At 44.2% G+C, this 16,421-nt stretch overlaps 3 protein-coding genes across 3 annotated transcripts; all 3 read left to right on the top strand.

Annotated features, from left to right (window-relative positions):
* Positions 1-4,201: 4,201 nt before the first annotated feature.
* On the top strand, positions 4,202-5,177 carry LAJ45_01024 (uncharacterized protein; the record flags this gene model as incomplete). The annotated part of the gene is made up of 3 exons (XM_046110622.1): positions 4,202-4,407; positions 4,461-4,637; positions 4,703-5,177. 3 exons carry the CDS (start codon positions 4,202-4,204, stop codon positions 5,175-5,177), a joined length of 858 nt encoding a protein of 285 aa, XP_045975800.1.
* A 6,558-nt stretch (positions 5,178-11,735) lies between these two features.
* On the top strand, positions 11,736-12,294 carry LAJ45_01023 (uncharacterized protein; the record flags this gene model as incomplete). The annotated part of the gene is made up of 4 exons (XM_046110621.1): positions 11,736-11,761; positions 11,817-11,864; positions 12,073-12,170; positions 12,248-12,294. The coding sequence occupies 4 exons, from the start codon at positions 11,736-11,738 to the stop codon at positions 12,292-12,294; spliced, it is 219 nt and encodes a 72-aa protein (XP_045975799.1).
* Positions 12,295-14,047: 1,753 nt separating this feature from the next.
* On the top strand, positions 14,048-15,886 carry LAJ45_01022 (uncharacterized protein; the record flags this gene model as incomplete). The annotated part of the gene is made up of 5 exons (XM_046110620.1): positions 14,048-14,142; positions 14,197-14,385; positions 14,447-14,901; positions 15,530-15,585; positions 15,635-15,886. The coding sequence occupies 5 exons, from the start codon at positions 14,048-14,050 to the stop codon at positions 15,884-15,886; spliced, it is 1,047 nt and encodes a 348-aa protein (XP_045975798.1).
* Between the last annotated feature and the right edge of the window lie 535 nt (positions 15,887-16,421).

Here is a 16,421-nt window from a genome sequence, read left to right as displayed (position 1 = left end):
GAACGGTATCACGTTGTCACAACTAGCATACATCAACAAAATCCTAGACAAATTTGGAATGAATAACTGCAAACCAGTTGGTACACCACTCGAACCAAATCTGAATCTTCGTAAAGGAGAACCAGAAGATCAAATCGAGAAACCAACTGAGTATCAATCCATAATTGGATCACTCATGTACGCCAGCATAGCAACCAGATCTGATATCACCCATACCATTACAGCCCTCTCTCAGTACTCCTCATGCCCAACTGAGGACCACCTACGAGCAGCCAAACGAACTCTCCGATACTTCAACGGAACCAAGGACTGGAACCTGTTCTACCCGAAAGGAAACACTAGAACACTCGATGGTTTCTTGGACAGTTCCTACGCTTCAGACCTAGATGACAGAAAATCGTTCTCAGGATACGTGTTCAGACTAGGAAAATCAGCCATAAGCTGGAGAAGCCGGAAGCAGAAATCAGTCGCCGTCTCAACAACAGAAGCCGAATATATGGCACTGTCCCTAACAGCTCGACAACTGGTATGGATTCGCAACGCCTTATGCGAACTCCAACAACAATACCAATACAACATCCACGCCGACAACACAGGGTCTATCGAACTATGTCGGAACCCACGTATCCACGATCGGTCCAAACACATCGACGTTCACTATCACTACACACGTGAACAACTCGAAGCCGAAACCTTCAAACTCCTCTATGTCCCAACCGAAGACAATGTTGCAGACATAATGACCAAAGGACTACCGAAACCAGCTCACCAAAAATTGTCAGAATTGATACGATGTGGCAAGTGAGGGGAAGTGTAGAAATAGGGCATTGCGACATCGGTTATGTATGGAATTACTCATGTATAAGGGATGACTCATAGAAGGAACAGGGATTCGGACAAGGCTTAGTGTCAAGGATTATGCAATCAGGGGATCACGTGGTATTAGAATATCTGTATATATAGAGCGCTCAAACGCCCACATTGTCGCTGGAACTTCAGCGGCGCAATAGTATCTTCTTCGCACTACAAACACATCCTCCCTCAAGGTCACGTGTTCAAACCACACTCAAAGTCATTCTCTCTCACACTACGAACTTCACAAATGGCTTATATTGTAGGTGTCACATTCGACTATGCAATGCAGTATGCATGCTGGTACGGCGATGAGGCTCCCGTGCGGTATCCTGTGGACGCGACCGATGTTAACATGTTGCATACCATACTATGAGTTTAAAAAAAGTAATAACACCTGACAGTGCTACAGTTGCAAGCCGGATCCCTTGCTGTCCCGTACGAAATCTTCTGAGATTTTAATTTTATTACTGCAAAATCAATTTGCTATCCCGGATTTTTTTGCTATCCCGTACGAAATCCCTCGAGTCTTGGCAATCCGGCATATCAATTCAGCCTCGACAACGTAACATCAATCCACATATGCGCTATCGACTGAGATAATAGTACTGTGCATATTGAGGCTCTGCTCTTAGATACCGCGGTATTTCTATTTCACTGCCGCCCCTGTTCCTTCGCTCTTCCGTTCTTACACCAGTAACGCAAATACTTGAAATTCGTCGCCATCAATAAAGATACAACTAGATCATGGAAATATGTGAATCTAGAGGTACTAAGGTGATCTCTATATACCATGTAAAACATTCATCGCTCTAGTTCTGAACGTTCAAGTTTAAGTACGCGCGATGCATAGGCAAGGTTAACCTGTTTTTATTTCCAAATCGCAACGCCCCGGCCCCGCTCCCTCCTCTAATTCGGGGAGGAAATGTTATCACTACCACCTCTTAAGTCACATTTTCCAACGCGGCCCAATACCCCTCAACAAACTATGAAGGGAGGATGGGTTGGACTAACTGTATTCGAGGAACTTTCAGATTTTAGGATCAGTGGATATCCTTACTGATGTCAGAACCCCCGTACGGCCTACACGTAACACTAATGTCATGCAAGGTGCGTTTGTTAAACCTATGGGGAAGGAAATTCCGCAAGGCAGATTTCCAAGGATGCTATTCAATAGTCAAACCTGACTATGGCTCATTGCATGCTTACACAGAGGGCCAGGAGGCGCCAGCCCCCCCAACACCGCAGGACCGTAGGACAAACTTGCGACTCCTATGTTAATAGAAATAATACCTGTCCGTCTATCTTCTCAAGATATTATAAAGAAACTGCATCTTCAGTTTCGCGCTCCCAAGTTCCTCTTTCCTTTTCGATATTTTTCAACTTGGGCACTTGACTACATGACACTTCACAGGTTTTGCATCACTCCGTCAAATCCTATTACAACATCAATACCAACTACACATCACTAAACTGTGTTCTTTGAATATATTAATCTATATATCAAGGTACAGATACTCATAACCCTCGAGGACCTTTTCGAAGTCTCTAATGAAGGTATATTCGAGACTCGGTACTCAGGAAATAAGAGGAGCCCCTCGAAGTGGAATTTTCGTTGTCTATTTGATGCACATTTTTTCCTATTTCTTTTTTATTCGTTAGACTTTAAAATAGCTAATAATCGCAGCACATACGGTAGATACATGCATCCCCGACGGAGATTTGGCAGCATCTTTAATATTACCGCTGAATCAACTAGTATTCACTGATGTTGTTATCGTGTGGGATAAGTTAAAGGTATATATCCCCAAAACTCCTCTCAATACAGAAGTCTTACTCGGTATAGGAAATAAACCTGCCCAGTTTACTTTGGGATCAGAGCGAGATCAGACGAAAAGACGAAGCCAAGCCCGAGTATTAATCCCGAGTACTAGTACCGAATACCAATCCCGGACACTAGTACCGAATATCCCGCATATTAGTACCGAATATCCTGAACGCCAAGCCTGAAGCCGTTGTAGCTCCGATCTTTGCTTATAAATTACTTGACCAGTAAAGGCACATCAACGAGCCAATCTACAGATTAACCAATCGCCTAATCGTAACATTTGGCGTTACATGGAGGTGAAACTCAGTTTGGCAAAAAGTTTACTCGGGTAGGTATGAAGAACCTGAACATGAATTTGGAGGTAACAGTCGCTGATTCGTGCATATTATGTGCCAATTGCAAATTATATCCCTGCTTGGATATTTCATGTTCAGGTTCTTCTTACCTACCCCGGGTATTAGATCTTGTGGTTATAATTTGAACAAGTATGACCTCTTGCTGAGACTGAGGTCATACATAGTCATCATTAAACGCCAGCATCGAGCCTATCGGCGCCCGCATGGAAGACGGCTTAGAGCCCACCTATCGCACAGCCACAACCATGCTATTCGACATCATACTTCCATAGGTAATGCAGACTTCGTATTTGATACTATCAAATAGTAGTCCACGTGTCACATCAAACACTAACTTGTTTAGATATACTCTTTCTTGGTGCTATGCAGCAAAAGCACCCTTATGCAACCACTGAACAGGAATCTATGTTTTACATCGGGCAAGGCATTAATAAACTATATTTTAATCCGATAAGGGAAGCCGAATGGTGACCGGCAATCGGGTTTTTTGGACGAGGGAGTTGGGTTCAAGCTATACCGACGTTAGATGCGGTCGATAAACTGTTTTCACTAGGGGATGAAGCGTTCCACTACTTGCTTCACAGAATTACCCACATAACCACTAAGACTTAATATCTATACTAGGGCTTGATGTCGTTGCTGGGATTTGATATCATTACTAGGATTCGATACTCTCACCAGTATTCGACACCTTTTGCTGAGTTCCTGTTGCATCACTTCGGATCATGCTGGACGTGCCAAAGCCAGCAGAAAAAATCAGTAGCCCATCCTTGCAATTGCAGGACATAATAACGCCTGACTCGGTATTTCGCTTCACGATTGAAAACTGATATCAGTCGCTGAGTTTAGACCGCGATTGCTAAGTTCTATAGGGCTTGCATCGATAGTAGTGACATGGTCAAAAAACCATAGGATAGAAGTGCTCAAGACTGAGTTTGTTGAGATGCTTTGTGGGCCAAAAGATTGTTTGAATATAGAAGAGGTTGAAGAGTGGCTGCTCCATCTAAGGACGACATAATGGGCCGGAGGGAGGCCCAAGAAGTTGAGACTCGACCAAACTCAGTTTTCACGAGGAACGGTTGTCCTTATATATATTTGGCCAAAAACACCCCATCTCTTTCTATTCATCATTCCCGATTACACGGCCTGCTACTATACATTAAAAATGAGTGTTTACAACGTCGGCCCATATATGCACCCCAATGCTGCTAGCATTGCCGGTAATCCTAGCGCACAAGGCTCTCCTCTCGATGACTCCATCTCCGCTTCACCTAAAACAGAAATAAGCTCTCAGGAGGCATCTACTGTCGCATGCCTTCATGATGCCAATGGAACATCAGAATTCGCTGAATTCCTAACCTATTTCTGCTAGTAAGTACTAACATTTCACAACCAAACTTTTACATAGCTCATAAATAAACCAGTCATCGTAACTCAGGGCTTTTATCCTCCTGCGGATCACTATCAGCTACTACAACTCCGCGTAGTTTGCAACCCCGTTGCGCCGCGTGTGCATTCGCCTCCAACAGGCATCCAGAACAAAAGCAATGGAGAGGAAAGTCTGAAGGGTACTCGCAATCGGAAATCTTCAGTAGTTTCAGGTAAATTCATCTCCAGAATTGTTATTTGAGTAGCCAAATGTAAGCTAAACTTTTATTATCAACAGCGGTGAACAATCACAATTTGGACCCGCCGACCCCCGTCTTTCGAATTCGGTTCTGGCAGACGAATATGATCAACTAGACCCTTGGGTCAATCCTTCGGCGGCACAAACACCAAGCATCAACAGCCCCAGCACGGACGCTGTCCCAGCGCTCTCCAGACCTCATCCCACAATCGGTGAACGGCAACCCAGCTCCTCTCCTCCAGTTGATCCAAACCCTTCTCGTAGTGGGCCAACCCAACACGGTGGCCCGTATGCCTTTCAGAACTTGCCAGGTTATTGTGGGAAGAGAAATGATGAAAATCGTTTCGAGTGTTTTGGAGATTGCCGCAAGCGTCGTCTTGGCCGTCATGGGTTTGGAAGAAGGAGCAACCTACTGGTCCACCTCAGGAATTGCCATGGGCAGCAGGTGCCGAAATATGACCGTGAAAAGAGTAAGAAAATTAGAGCCACGTACAAACAAAATGTTGACAGGTAGTACTAGTGAGTAGAAAAGGGTCATTTAGGCATCTGGGAGAAGGTTTCCGGGTCAAAATTTATGGTAATCTTTTGTTTTCCTTCTGCATGTAATTTAACGAAGATGGGTGGAATTCGAAGTTCTTTTTCTTCTTTTTTTTCTCTTTAACCAAAGTCGTTAAACTTTATCAAAATCACAATGTTACATCTAGTTCTCCAAATAATCTTGCAATTGATGGTCTGAATTCGTAAAACTATCTACATACATATCTATACCGTTATATGTATATCTATGTCCATAGCTGGTGACCAAATTATTTCAAGGTGAAAATTGGCTTGATCTCACCACCAGTACACACCCCTTCATGGCCAGATGGACTCGCCTGGTCAGTTATGATACTAGTTGAATTTTCTTCACCAACCCTATGTCACTTCTGCGGTCTAATTGGCCGAGTCTTTTCTTATTCTGCAAAAGACTCAATTGAGATATATTCCTGTAAGCCATCGGTCGTTCTTGCTCAAATCAGTCGAAAAATTAGTTCAATTAGAAACCGATTGTCATAATGGTAGCCTTGCACGCTAAACCTTGCTAAGTTTCGTGTCTCAAATTTCTGTGGCTTACGAGCCTTGTACTACGTATAGTACCATGTCGCATATTAGCACACTCAATAGCATTGATTTGGGAGAAACTACTACTTAGGCGTTCAGTAGCTACTGTGAAGAAATAAAAGGATCGAGATCTTTTCGTTGGGAAGATTCCTAATTGATATCCTGCAAAAGCATAAGTTCAAATGAACATCCACTTGGATATTCCAGCTATATAACTAAGCATCAATAACTAGCCAAAAATGCGCACCTACTTACCCCGCAGAAAATGTGCGTCCACATACCTTCTGTCCTTAGTTACCCCGCATAGAGTCTATGCTGACGGAGATGTGGAGCTACGGAAGCTGGTTGGCTATCCTCTTATCTGACAAAACATTTTCACGATTGTGTGGTATAAATGTCTCTGATATGGTTCGTTAGCGGCTGGCTGGCATGTCGCGGATGTGGGTAGGAATATCAATGGTAGGCTGCTGAGTAGGGAGAGGTGTCAGCTGGTCATGTAGGTATCTAGAGTGTTGCACTTTCGATGGCTGAGGTTTTTTTTGGTCCGACTTGGCGCGCCTTTTCTCCCGTCTTTTGTGGCAAATCGGGCCGGTGTTATCACTGCGGGGCATTTCGTATCTTCTTCAGGCAAGATATGCTGCCTCAAAATTATACAGTGAGAGTTTTCAATAAGGAATTTGGTATGTACCTTTATAGGGCGGTCACCTTTACAGAAAGATTTCCATTGCTGAAAATCAAAGAAAAGGGGCCAAAGTGCTACCATAGAGATTACCCTTATAGGAGGTTCGCAGTTGCAGCTTTGAGGTTTAGTCGTTGAAGATATACGAGGCAGGCTTTACGCCCATGATTAGATACCTGAGCTACCTAGATTTCTGGTAAGCTGCATGGATTGATGCTACCGCCTCGTTGGACGAAAAATGCTGAGAATCTGGTGCTCAGAATATTATACAAACCCGGCGCTTGCCTTACCATATAAGGTAATAATACAATTGAGATTTCACCTAGAAATTATCATAAACAGTAATTTTCGGTGCCAAGCCAAGTTACCGAGCCTGGTAGATCGCCAGATCCTGAGCAGGTCTCGGCCTAGCCGTCGATAAACTAACATACCGCTAGTACTAAGCAGAGTCCAGACAGTGGCATATTCAACACTAGCACTGCCTTTATATTTTCACGTTAGCAAATCCCAATAAACCGGTATTCTTACTAAACCCATCCTCCACTGTGGCTTTTTCTACCATGCTCTGCTACCACGACCTCCTAGCTCTGCGAAAGCCCCACGCCAAGGAACCACGAGAAAGCTCACATCTTGAGAATGGGGGGATCGTTGGCCCCGGGAGTTAGTGTATGGAGAGGTTGTAAGATTACGCCACATTAATATCTCCTGATATACCAGAAAACAGCCTAGCATGATACCATACCTCGGCCGGGGGGCCACAGAATCAACACTTGAAGAAAATAATTCGAGTGATATCCTATGACTAGGGCTGTCAGACTGTGGGAGCAGGTTCACTGTAGCACCACACGCACTACTTCGTATTACCTTAACCTGTTCGATGCTGCAGTAATGTAGCACCGAACTCGAGAATGTGTACCACATGTGGCCTAGGCCCTAGGCTGAGCTACACGATGCATAAGGCGCAACATGCATGGTCCATGTGATCTCTTCGCGAAGGTACTCGTTGATGCAATCAAGCCGTAGACACCGTACTTAGGAAACCTCCATAGACCGACCAACGAGCAGAAAAACCTGTGAGAGCAAACCTGCTGCATAGGAATCATCGACTGACATTCCATATCGAGTGATATTCCATGATCGAACTTCCCACTTTTTTTTTTTTTTGTTTAATTCATTAATTGCATATCGAACTTCCCACTGATTGATTCGTCTGTTTATCCGGTGTGCAGCATTGAGTCTTGTAGTATCGAGTTGTTTCGCTTTATTTGTCTATTGCAGTTAGCGCTTATTTACGGTGTATAAGCATAGCATCTGGTTTATCTACTCTCTAACGCGTGACTTACAATTCACAAACAACATAACACGCCCAGCCTTTCGTGCAGTCCTCAAAGCTAGAGTATGTAGTATGTAGTAGTAGTATCAACCCCACTTCCGGAAAATCCCGTTACGTCCGCTGAGGATATGATTCCCAAAATATGAGTGAATAATGACTGTGCACTGGGATAGCTCGGTCAACCACGGGCTTCGGTGCCGCATACCCGACTTTGACCAAGCTGGAGCTCTTTTATTGAACGGAAACATTGGTTTGCAGTAAAAATCTCAGTTAAAGGGCTTGAGCCAGCCCGGCCGCATAAAGGTGGGGCCTGTCTTCAACGAGCCTAAAGCTCAAACATAAAGCTCGAGCTTGCTCGGCTCATGGACCACACTATGAACGGCGCATTGATGCGAGCAGGTAGTTGAGAGGTGATTCCAGATTCCTAGTGCTAGGTGACTACGTCGGTGTTTAAGGTTTGGTGTGCAAGAAATAGCAATATTCATCAGACGACACTATTAGTGTATTAGTTCTCGAGTGATAGATTATGATTGAGTCACTAAGCTTCTTGCAGATAGGCCGTATCTACCATTAGTGTCGAGTACCTAGTTGTTGCGGAGGTTGTATATAAATAAAGATACTTCACATCTAGGTGGCCGTTATTCCAATGCTCAAGACACCGGCTCTAGTGTTAAGCCGCTAACATTGTAATAGCAGTTATTAGCCTTGAATTATTGGCTAGCCTGACCTGGCCTATTGAATATCGGCTTCCGACGTGACCCGAGTATAATATTCGGCTCGGAATATGGTTCAAAAACTTAAGCGTGTATCAATAAAGAAAATATTTCTTTTGATTGGAATGCTGGGGAACCGGTGTCTGTCTAATATCTAGCTCGAGTTAGCTCTTGTTGTATAATTATGCAGCGCTATGATATCAGTCCGAAAACAATGACTTTAGACTGGAGAACCTTCCCCGTGAATGCTATTTCATATATATATATATGGTTTCAACGGCCAGTTGAAATAAAGGAGTAGCCCGGTCAGGCGTTCTAATGGTTTAGGCTGACATTGCCTAACTTGAGACGCTTTCGGCGAGAGCCGCCTGTTGTAAAGCCTTCTCTATATCACCGCAGGACGCGGGGGCTAGTTATAGATATATGCTGTAGCTGATCCGGGCCGGGAATCTTGGTATTTCGCCATACGAAACGGCTGTCAAAGGAGAGTTTGGCGTTAGATGGAGAGTGCACGTGCGTGGTTGACTGCGGATGCGGCGGAGGCAGCGGAGGCAGCGGACGCTTAACGAAGGGTCACTGCACATGTATCTAGAAGCGGTGTATCTCTATACAGTTAGATGAATCGAAGTAAACGTTATGCAATGGGATAACATAAACATACCCGGGAGTGAGATCAAGGTCATCTGAACGTGCGTTATATGCCGTTGTGAGACCTTAGGTTCCTATGACTGGCGATAGATTCTTTCACAATGAAATAAAGCCCATGTAGTAAGTGGTTCATGTTGATAAGCACCTTCAGCTAGCACTCGCAGCGGGTTGTGGAGTAGAGTACGGACATGCGTGGGTAGTGGTTCGGCTTGACTGTATATATACGTATACTATAGCAAACTTAGGCGGGTACGCAATATTATATATACGATCTACACCACAATGCCATCCATGTATTTTGATCATAGCGATTTCACCAAGTAATAATCCAAGACCCAATAACAAAGAATCAGCGACACCACAAATACGATCTGGATATATACTATGTTTTGCTAATATATCTTCATGTTCAATATAAGTGCAACCGTGTGGGTCAATAAAGGCCAAAGCAGAACGAAACTCATTCAATCCCATGTCTGACTCGACCGGTGGTGGAAAAACACTTTGTGGAGGTTTTGCATACTGCCAAACAGGCGTCCAGCAGCAAACCGTAGCGGCCAAAAATGTAGATGCACAATTAACACAACACGGTACCCCAGCCCAACTTCGTCCCGAGAAGTCTAGCCCTACCAACAATAGATTTCGCCATTCGCGGCCGATCGGGAACGAAAGCCGTTCACCCTACCACGCCCAATCAGGACCTATCGCTCCCCCTCACAATCTATCCCGATAACTTCCGGCAGGGACAAACAAAAAACCCAGCCACAGGTAAAGCGTCTCAGCTAAATTACACAAAAAAAAAAAAAAAAAAAGTGTTTCAGCTACTCTCGGTCGTGAGGCGCGAGATACAATTAATGAATTAAACAAAAAAAAAAAATTGTGAGGCGCGAGTGATAGCCCATGACAAAACTCACCCCACGCACTACACGGTCCGATCGACAGACTGCCTCAAAGGTTGTGAGAAATATGGTTCCCCCAGTCTTAAAAGTAACATGAGAAAAACGCCAAGTCTCGAATAACTTTTCAACCACGATTGATATTAAAAATCTGGAAAAACAAAAGCTGGATACCTTGATGAAGAAGAGTTTGTCTTTCCAGGTTTTTAATATCAATCGTGGTTGAAAAGTTATTCGAGACTTGGCGTTTTTCTCATGTTATCTTTAAGACTGGGGGCACCATACAGATGTCCGCATCACGGACATCTCTAGCTACATGTTGCTTTTGTCTTGTCTTGTCTCTATCATCAATATATACTCCTGTTATTAGTGGAAGAAGAGATACAACAGCGTTGCGTCGCCATTTGTCCTGCGCGTTTTTTGTGGGTTACCGCAGTAATTCGTCTCAGCGGACAGGTAGGTGTACTAGAGATAAAGTCGCTGGAACAAGCTAAACACCCCCAATAGCGTTCATGGTCGAAACGAACGAAGGGATATTTCGTTGAGCGACCGGTCAAACTGATCTCACATACGCCGGCTTTCACTCCCCTCACCCCCCTCACCCACCTCACCCACCTCAGCCCCCTCGCCCCCTTCTTCCCCCTTCAAGTTGCGCGGCTCGAGTTTACTAAATCACCCCTGATCAATCAAGCAAGAGCCCGTGGGGGATTCCTGAGTAGCTGGTGCAGTACGAGGGCGGGGTTTACGGCTGCTGGAGCCAATAGGACTAGCTAGTTCTACAATAATCTTCTCACTCACTATCCGGCTAGCTTGATCAAAGGAGGCACCGCAAGCAGAAAAAGCCCCCTCTACAAAATAATAGGCTCTGATAGAGTTGTGCGCATCCCCTCATTTTTTCCCCTCGCTTTTTAGGCGATTACTATCAAAATTTCGTTCTGAAGGTTGCAGATAGGTTCATGGCGGTGGGCCGCCCAGATCTACGCTGTTTGCCGTGTGTGAAGCGAGTGGTCTCATCAAATAAAGTTTTCTCGTAGCTGTAATTACATTTACTCACCCCGCATGAACCAAAAATCTGATTTTCCCACTACACGGGCCTACGAACAGGAATACTAGTTCAATTGCTCTCTAGCTTCATGGACAAACAGTTTTCTTCTCCATATCTATCGTGGTTATTGAAATACGCTCTACTCACTTGTGATGGTTAACGCTGCCAAGAACACGCGTAGTGCGTAGTCTGGCGCATGCGCAGTCCTGCGCGGAAAACAGACTTCGCGCGCGTGTCACGTTGACGCTCTGGCTTGAGCATTTTTAACTCAATAATAAAGAATGATCCTAGAAATATAAATAGATAGGATGGTAGAGTAGGTAAAGATTAGTCGATCTATACATGTATAGTTGTCTTATAAATATATCATTGTCTGGCTACATCATCCACTGCGCGAGACCTCGTTCGGCCAATATTAACTGCACGCTAGGTTAGATTAAATGCAAGGTGCGTTCAAAATGTAACCTAACTATTGGGCACTGCTCCTTCCTGAATTCTCCCGAATTCTTATATATATAGGGGTGGCCAGCAGTGGGTGGCCAGTAGTAGGTAGCTTCCGCCGTCGTGATCGTGAAACGTCTCGAAGACCAACTTTGAGACTTACGTATTGTATTCAAAGGAATAATACCTGCTCATCTCCTCATAGATCAACCAAATATGGATCATCACGTTCGCTCTCTTCTGCAAGTTTTTACTTTCTTCTCCAATATTTTTCATGATTGGCTAACGCTCGGGTAGTGATCACACCACCTCCATCAAAATCTTATTCCGACGGGGAATCCTAGTGTATCCCAGCAATACCAACTGTACATCGTTATCATGACGTGTTATTTTGATCTGTAATGGACTATATATGAAGGTATAGATGCCATAACCCTTGGGAACCTTTTTTGACATCTCTCATCAAGATATTGTTGGTTGACAAGAGTTCTCGCGAGTTTAGTATAGCAGCCATCAGAAATTGCATTCACCTGGGTATTCATACTTATCATAGTTATTTCATCATCCATCCTCATACAATCCGACAGCGGGTTTTGGCCGACAGCGGTACTCTCGAGACCTTTTCCCGAGGGATAGGAGACATCCTTCGAAGTATGGTATATTTGATGCTTACTGCCCCTTATTTCTCTTTGACTCTATACACTTTCAAAATAGCTAACACACGGTAGGTATACTTCATAATAAAATCCTTATCCCGGGGGACCGCAGTCGATAGAGTGCTTGTTCCGAAAAATCACATAATCGATAAGCGATGGCCCGGAGTGGTTTCTCAGCCGTTTGTGCCAGAACTCGAGTACCGCTAAATCTCGAGTTATTCGGGGGGTTGCCAAGACGATTTGCTAAACTACGTTTAGTTTAAATCGTGCAGGAGAGGGCTGTTTTCTTGAAGATCGCTTCCTCTAAAGGTGAAGATATTTAGCTTTTTGCCCGAATAACTCGAGACTGATGACTATTAATGAACCTATTTCGGAGTCCGGCGGTGGGACAACGCCCAGATCGAGCGCGACAACGAACACAACGAACATCGCTAAAACAACAGTCGCTGAGTTACGACAGTACTCTACCAGGTGGCGGGGGCGCCAAGCCTCAAGCCTCCCGATGTTTGCTTATCCCACAGTCCGTCAAGACATGTTGACCCTTTTTCCTGGGGGCCAAAAGGTGGCTAGTGCTAACAAATCGTTATCAATTATTGGACCCGAAACAACCCTGGCCAATCCCTCACTCGGGTTTCGTGTGGCTTTTGGCCCCCACGAAAAAGGGCCAACTTTGACCATGGGATAAATCATCCTGCGTATCAACGAGCCAATCCATAGATTCACCACCAGCCACCCAAATATATAACACTTGGCTGCACATGGAGGCCAAGCGTAGCCCGGCGAGAAAGATATCATGTTCTGCGGTCCTAATCCGAACACGCACCACCTTCTACTTAGACTGAGCCCGTACATCATTAAACGCCGGCATCGAACCTATTGGCATCCGCATGGAAGACTGTTTGAATTCACCTATCAAATAAATACGATCGTGGTTATTCAAAAATATACCCCCAAATCATGCAATGCAGACTTCGTATTTGGTATTAGCAAATGATATCCATACAGAGTATTAACTTGCTCAGATATGCATACTTGTTTCTGGTGTTATCCGGCAAATGCATCATTGTGTAACCTCTAACTAACGGCAGGAAGCTATATGTTTCTACAGTTTAATTCGACACGAAAGCTAGACAGGGCGTGGACATTGGCAGGTGGGTTTCTTGGGCAAAAAATTGAGTTAAAGCTGTGCCATTTTTAGACGGCTGACAAAACTTACGTTCAATAGGGAATGGATCGTTCCACCAACTGCTTCGCAAGATTACCTATATTATCGTTACTAGGGTTCGACATTCTCACGTCTTTATTGCTGAGTTTCTTTCGCATCACGACTAATCACGCCGGATGTTTCCAAGCCAGTAGATGTATTCGGTAACCCATCCTTGCGATTGCGAAGTACAACAACTGGCCCGGTAATAAGTTGACACTGGGGAGCTTATCTCAGTCGCTGAGTTTGGACTGCTGCCCTCTAGGCTTGCATCAATAGTAGCGACATGGACAAAGAAACCCAGAATGATAGAGCTCAAGACTGAGTTTATTGAGATGGTATATGGACCGGAAAACTGTTTGAGTGTGCAAGAGGTTGAAAAAGCGGTCGCCCCCTCTCTGAGAACGATATTATAGTTCTCCCTATGGCTCAGTGATTTGAGACTCATCTTTTTCAGGATTAGTGGTTAACCATTATATATCTGACAAAAATACCTATATTTCTCTCTATTCATCGTTCTTCATTACACCGTTTGCTATTATACATTGAAACCGATGAGCTTTTACACCTCCGATTCGAATTCCGATATGTATCGTAATCGTTCCATTATCTCTAGAGCACAAAGATCATATCTCGATGATCATATGTGTATCTCTGATTCACACGGGATGGTAGGAAACTCTCAAGAGACATCCACTCCCGAGCACCTTCCGAGCCTCAATGGCCCATCAAACGTTACTGAACTTGCAGTACATCCCCCCAGGTAAGCTCCAATATTCCCCAGTCAACCTCTAAACGTATCTCATAAATCCATCAGTCACTTTAGCAGCTTAGAATCTTTATCCTGCTGCGGATCACTGCCTACTACAATTCCACAGAGCTCACCACCGGTTTACGCGACTCGCACATATATCGACAACAGGATTTTAGAACAGAACGAGCAGTGGATAGTAAAAGGTTGCGAGAGGCACCCGTACCTGCAATCACAGACTTCTAGTAGTATTAGGTAAGCAATTTTCAAAATGGTTGTTCTAAGAGTCAAACTAAATCTTCATTACGTCCAAAAGCAGTGAGGAATCACAATTTGAACTCATGGACTCACGTCTTTCGAATTCGGTGGAGATGCACGAATATGATCAACACGGCCCTTCCGCAATACGGGCAACTGGTGTCAGTAATGGTAGGGAGGATATTATCACACCCCAAACCGTAACCGATGAACCGCAGTCCACTCCGTTTGCTCCGGTTAATCCGAATCCGAGCCATCCTCGTAGAAGGCCAACCTATTCTAGAAATCTCTATGATTTTCAGAAATTGCCAAGTTATCACGGTGAGAGAAACGATGAAGGTCTTTTGGATTGTTTTGAGGATTGCCACCGCCTTGGTCGCCTTGGAATTGAAAGAAGGGGGAACCTGCTAGTCCACCTCAGAAATTGTCATGCCCAAAAGATATCGAAGTTTAATCACGAAGAGAGTCAGAAAATCAGAGTTAGACGCAAAAATATGCTGTCAACGGGTGTTCGTAAGCAGCAAACTGCCACCTAGATGGGAATTTGGGTTGCGAGGATATTGCGACGATGCTTATAAATCTTTTTGTTATTTATACATGTAACTACATGTACGTACTTAGTAGCTATGATCGATGGAATTGGAGTTTTATTTCTAAAACTATAAAATCGTCCGGATATTTTAAACCTACATAATACACATGATACTAAAGCCAAACACGTTCGATTTTGCCATAGAAACCACTACAAGTAGGTTAAATCGCGCTCTAGAGGACAACTGTAAATGACTACGTCGTTTGGCTAAATCACTTCGTCGTTTAGACTGCCAAGAATTTTGGAGATAAGATCGAGCTCAGTTTAACACTGGAATTTTCCACTGTTCAGCTAAATGTCTATTTAACTAAATGACTCCTGCTTGCTATAAAGCACCACCACGGGTGGTCTTCCTCTTCTTCAACACCAACACTTTAACACCACCAACACCTCCACGATAATCATCACCAATGACTCCAGCATCATTCCCTTCATTCCAAGTTCATCTTATTAGATCAGTGTCCCATCTATTCCCCTCCGTTCCCCAACTGTTCCCATCTGTTGCTTGCCTGCTCCCCTATGTTCTCCCCTTCTGCTAACATAGTTCAGCGCTTGGGGTCACCATCACCACCATCACCATAACCATCACCATCACCGGGATCAAGGTAGGTCATATCCAGCCCAATGATTGGTATAGCCATTACTAATAGGTAGCAGCGGCAGAGGCAGAGGCAGAGGCAGAGGCAGAGGCAGCAGCGGGGTATCGGGACAGCAGCGGAGGCAGTAGCAGTAGCAGTAGCAGCAGCGGAGGCAGTGACAGCAGCAGAAGTAGCAGAAGTAGCAGCGGAGGCGGTGACAGTAGCAGCAGTGGCAGCAGTAGCAGCAGTGGCAGCAGTAGCAGCAGTGGCAGCAGTAGCAGCAGTAGCAGCAGTAGAAGTAGCAGGAGCATTAGAAATAATAAAATAAATTGATTATTTTTTTGTTTAATTCATTAATTACATCTAATAATATATATATCTCTAAACGACGAAGTCATTTATAGTTTGCTATTAGTGACCTAGAGATCAGCTACGGGTAGTTGTGTATCCAAGTGGTCCCTCGGTGGCAGTTCATAAGTAAATAACTTATACACATGATTGTAATTGTATACAGATGGATGTGCGCGCTTGGTGACTGTGCTCTTAAATTTTCATTTACAGCGATATGGTTCCAGCCTTAAAGGTAACATGAGAAAAATGCCAAGTCTCTGATAACTTTTCAACCATGATTGATATTAAAAATCCGTAATGATAGAAGGCTGAATACCGTGATGAAGGAGAGTTCTATCATTACGGATTTTTAATATCAATCGTGGTTGAAAAGTTATCAGAGACTTGGCATTTTTCTCATGTTACCTTTAAGGCTGGGGGGACCATACATGTATTAATTGAGATACATCATGATCCAGACCCACTTCCTCACAAAGAGGCGCTTTTAAACTACACGTCACTTCTCTTTGAGC

Source organism: Morchella importuna (assembly GCF_003444635.1).
Source record: "Morchella importuna strain M04M26 chromosome Unknown Morimp01GS002, whole genome shotgun sequence".
Lineage (NCBI taxonomy): Eukaryota > Fungi > Ascomycota > Pezizomycetes > Pezizales > Morchellaceae > Morchella > Morchella importuna.
Note: the sequence above shows the minus strand (reverse complement) of the source record. Positions and strands in the feature narration are given on the sequence as shown.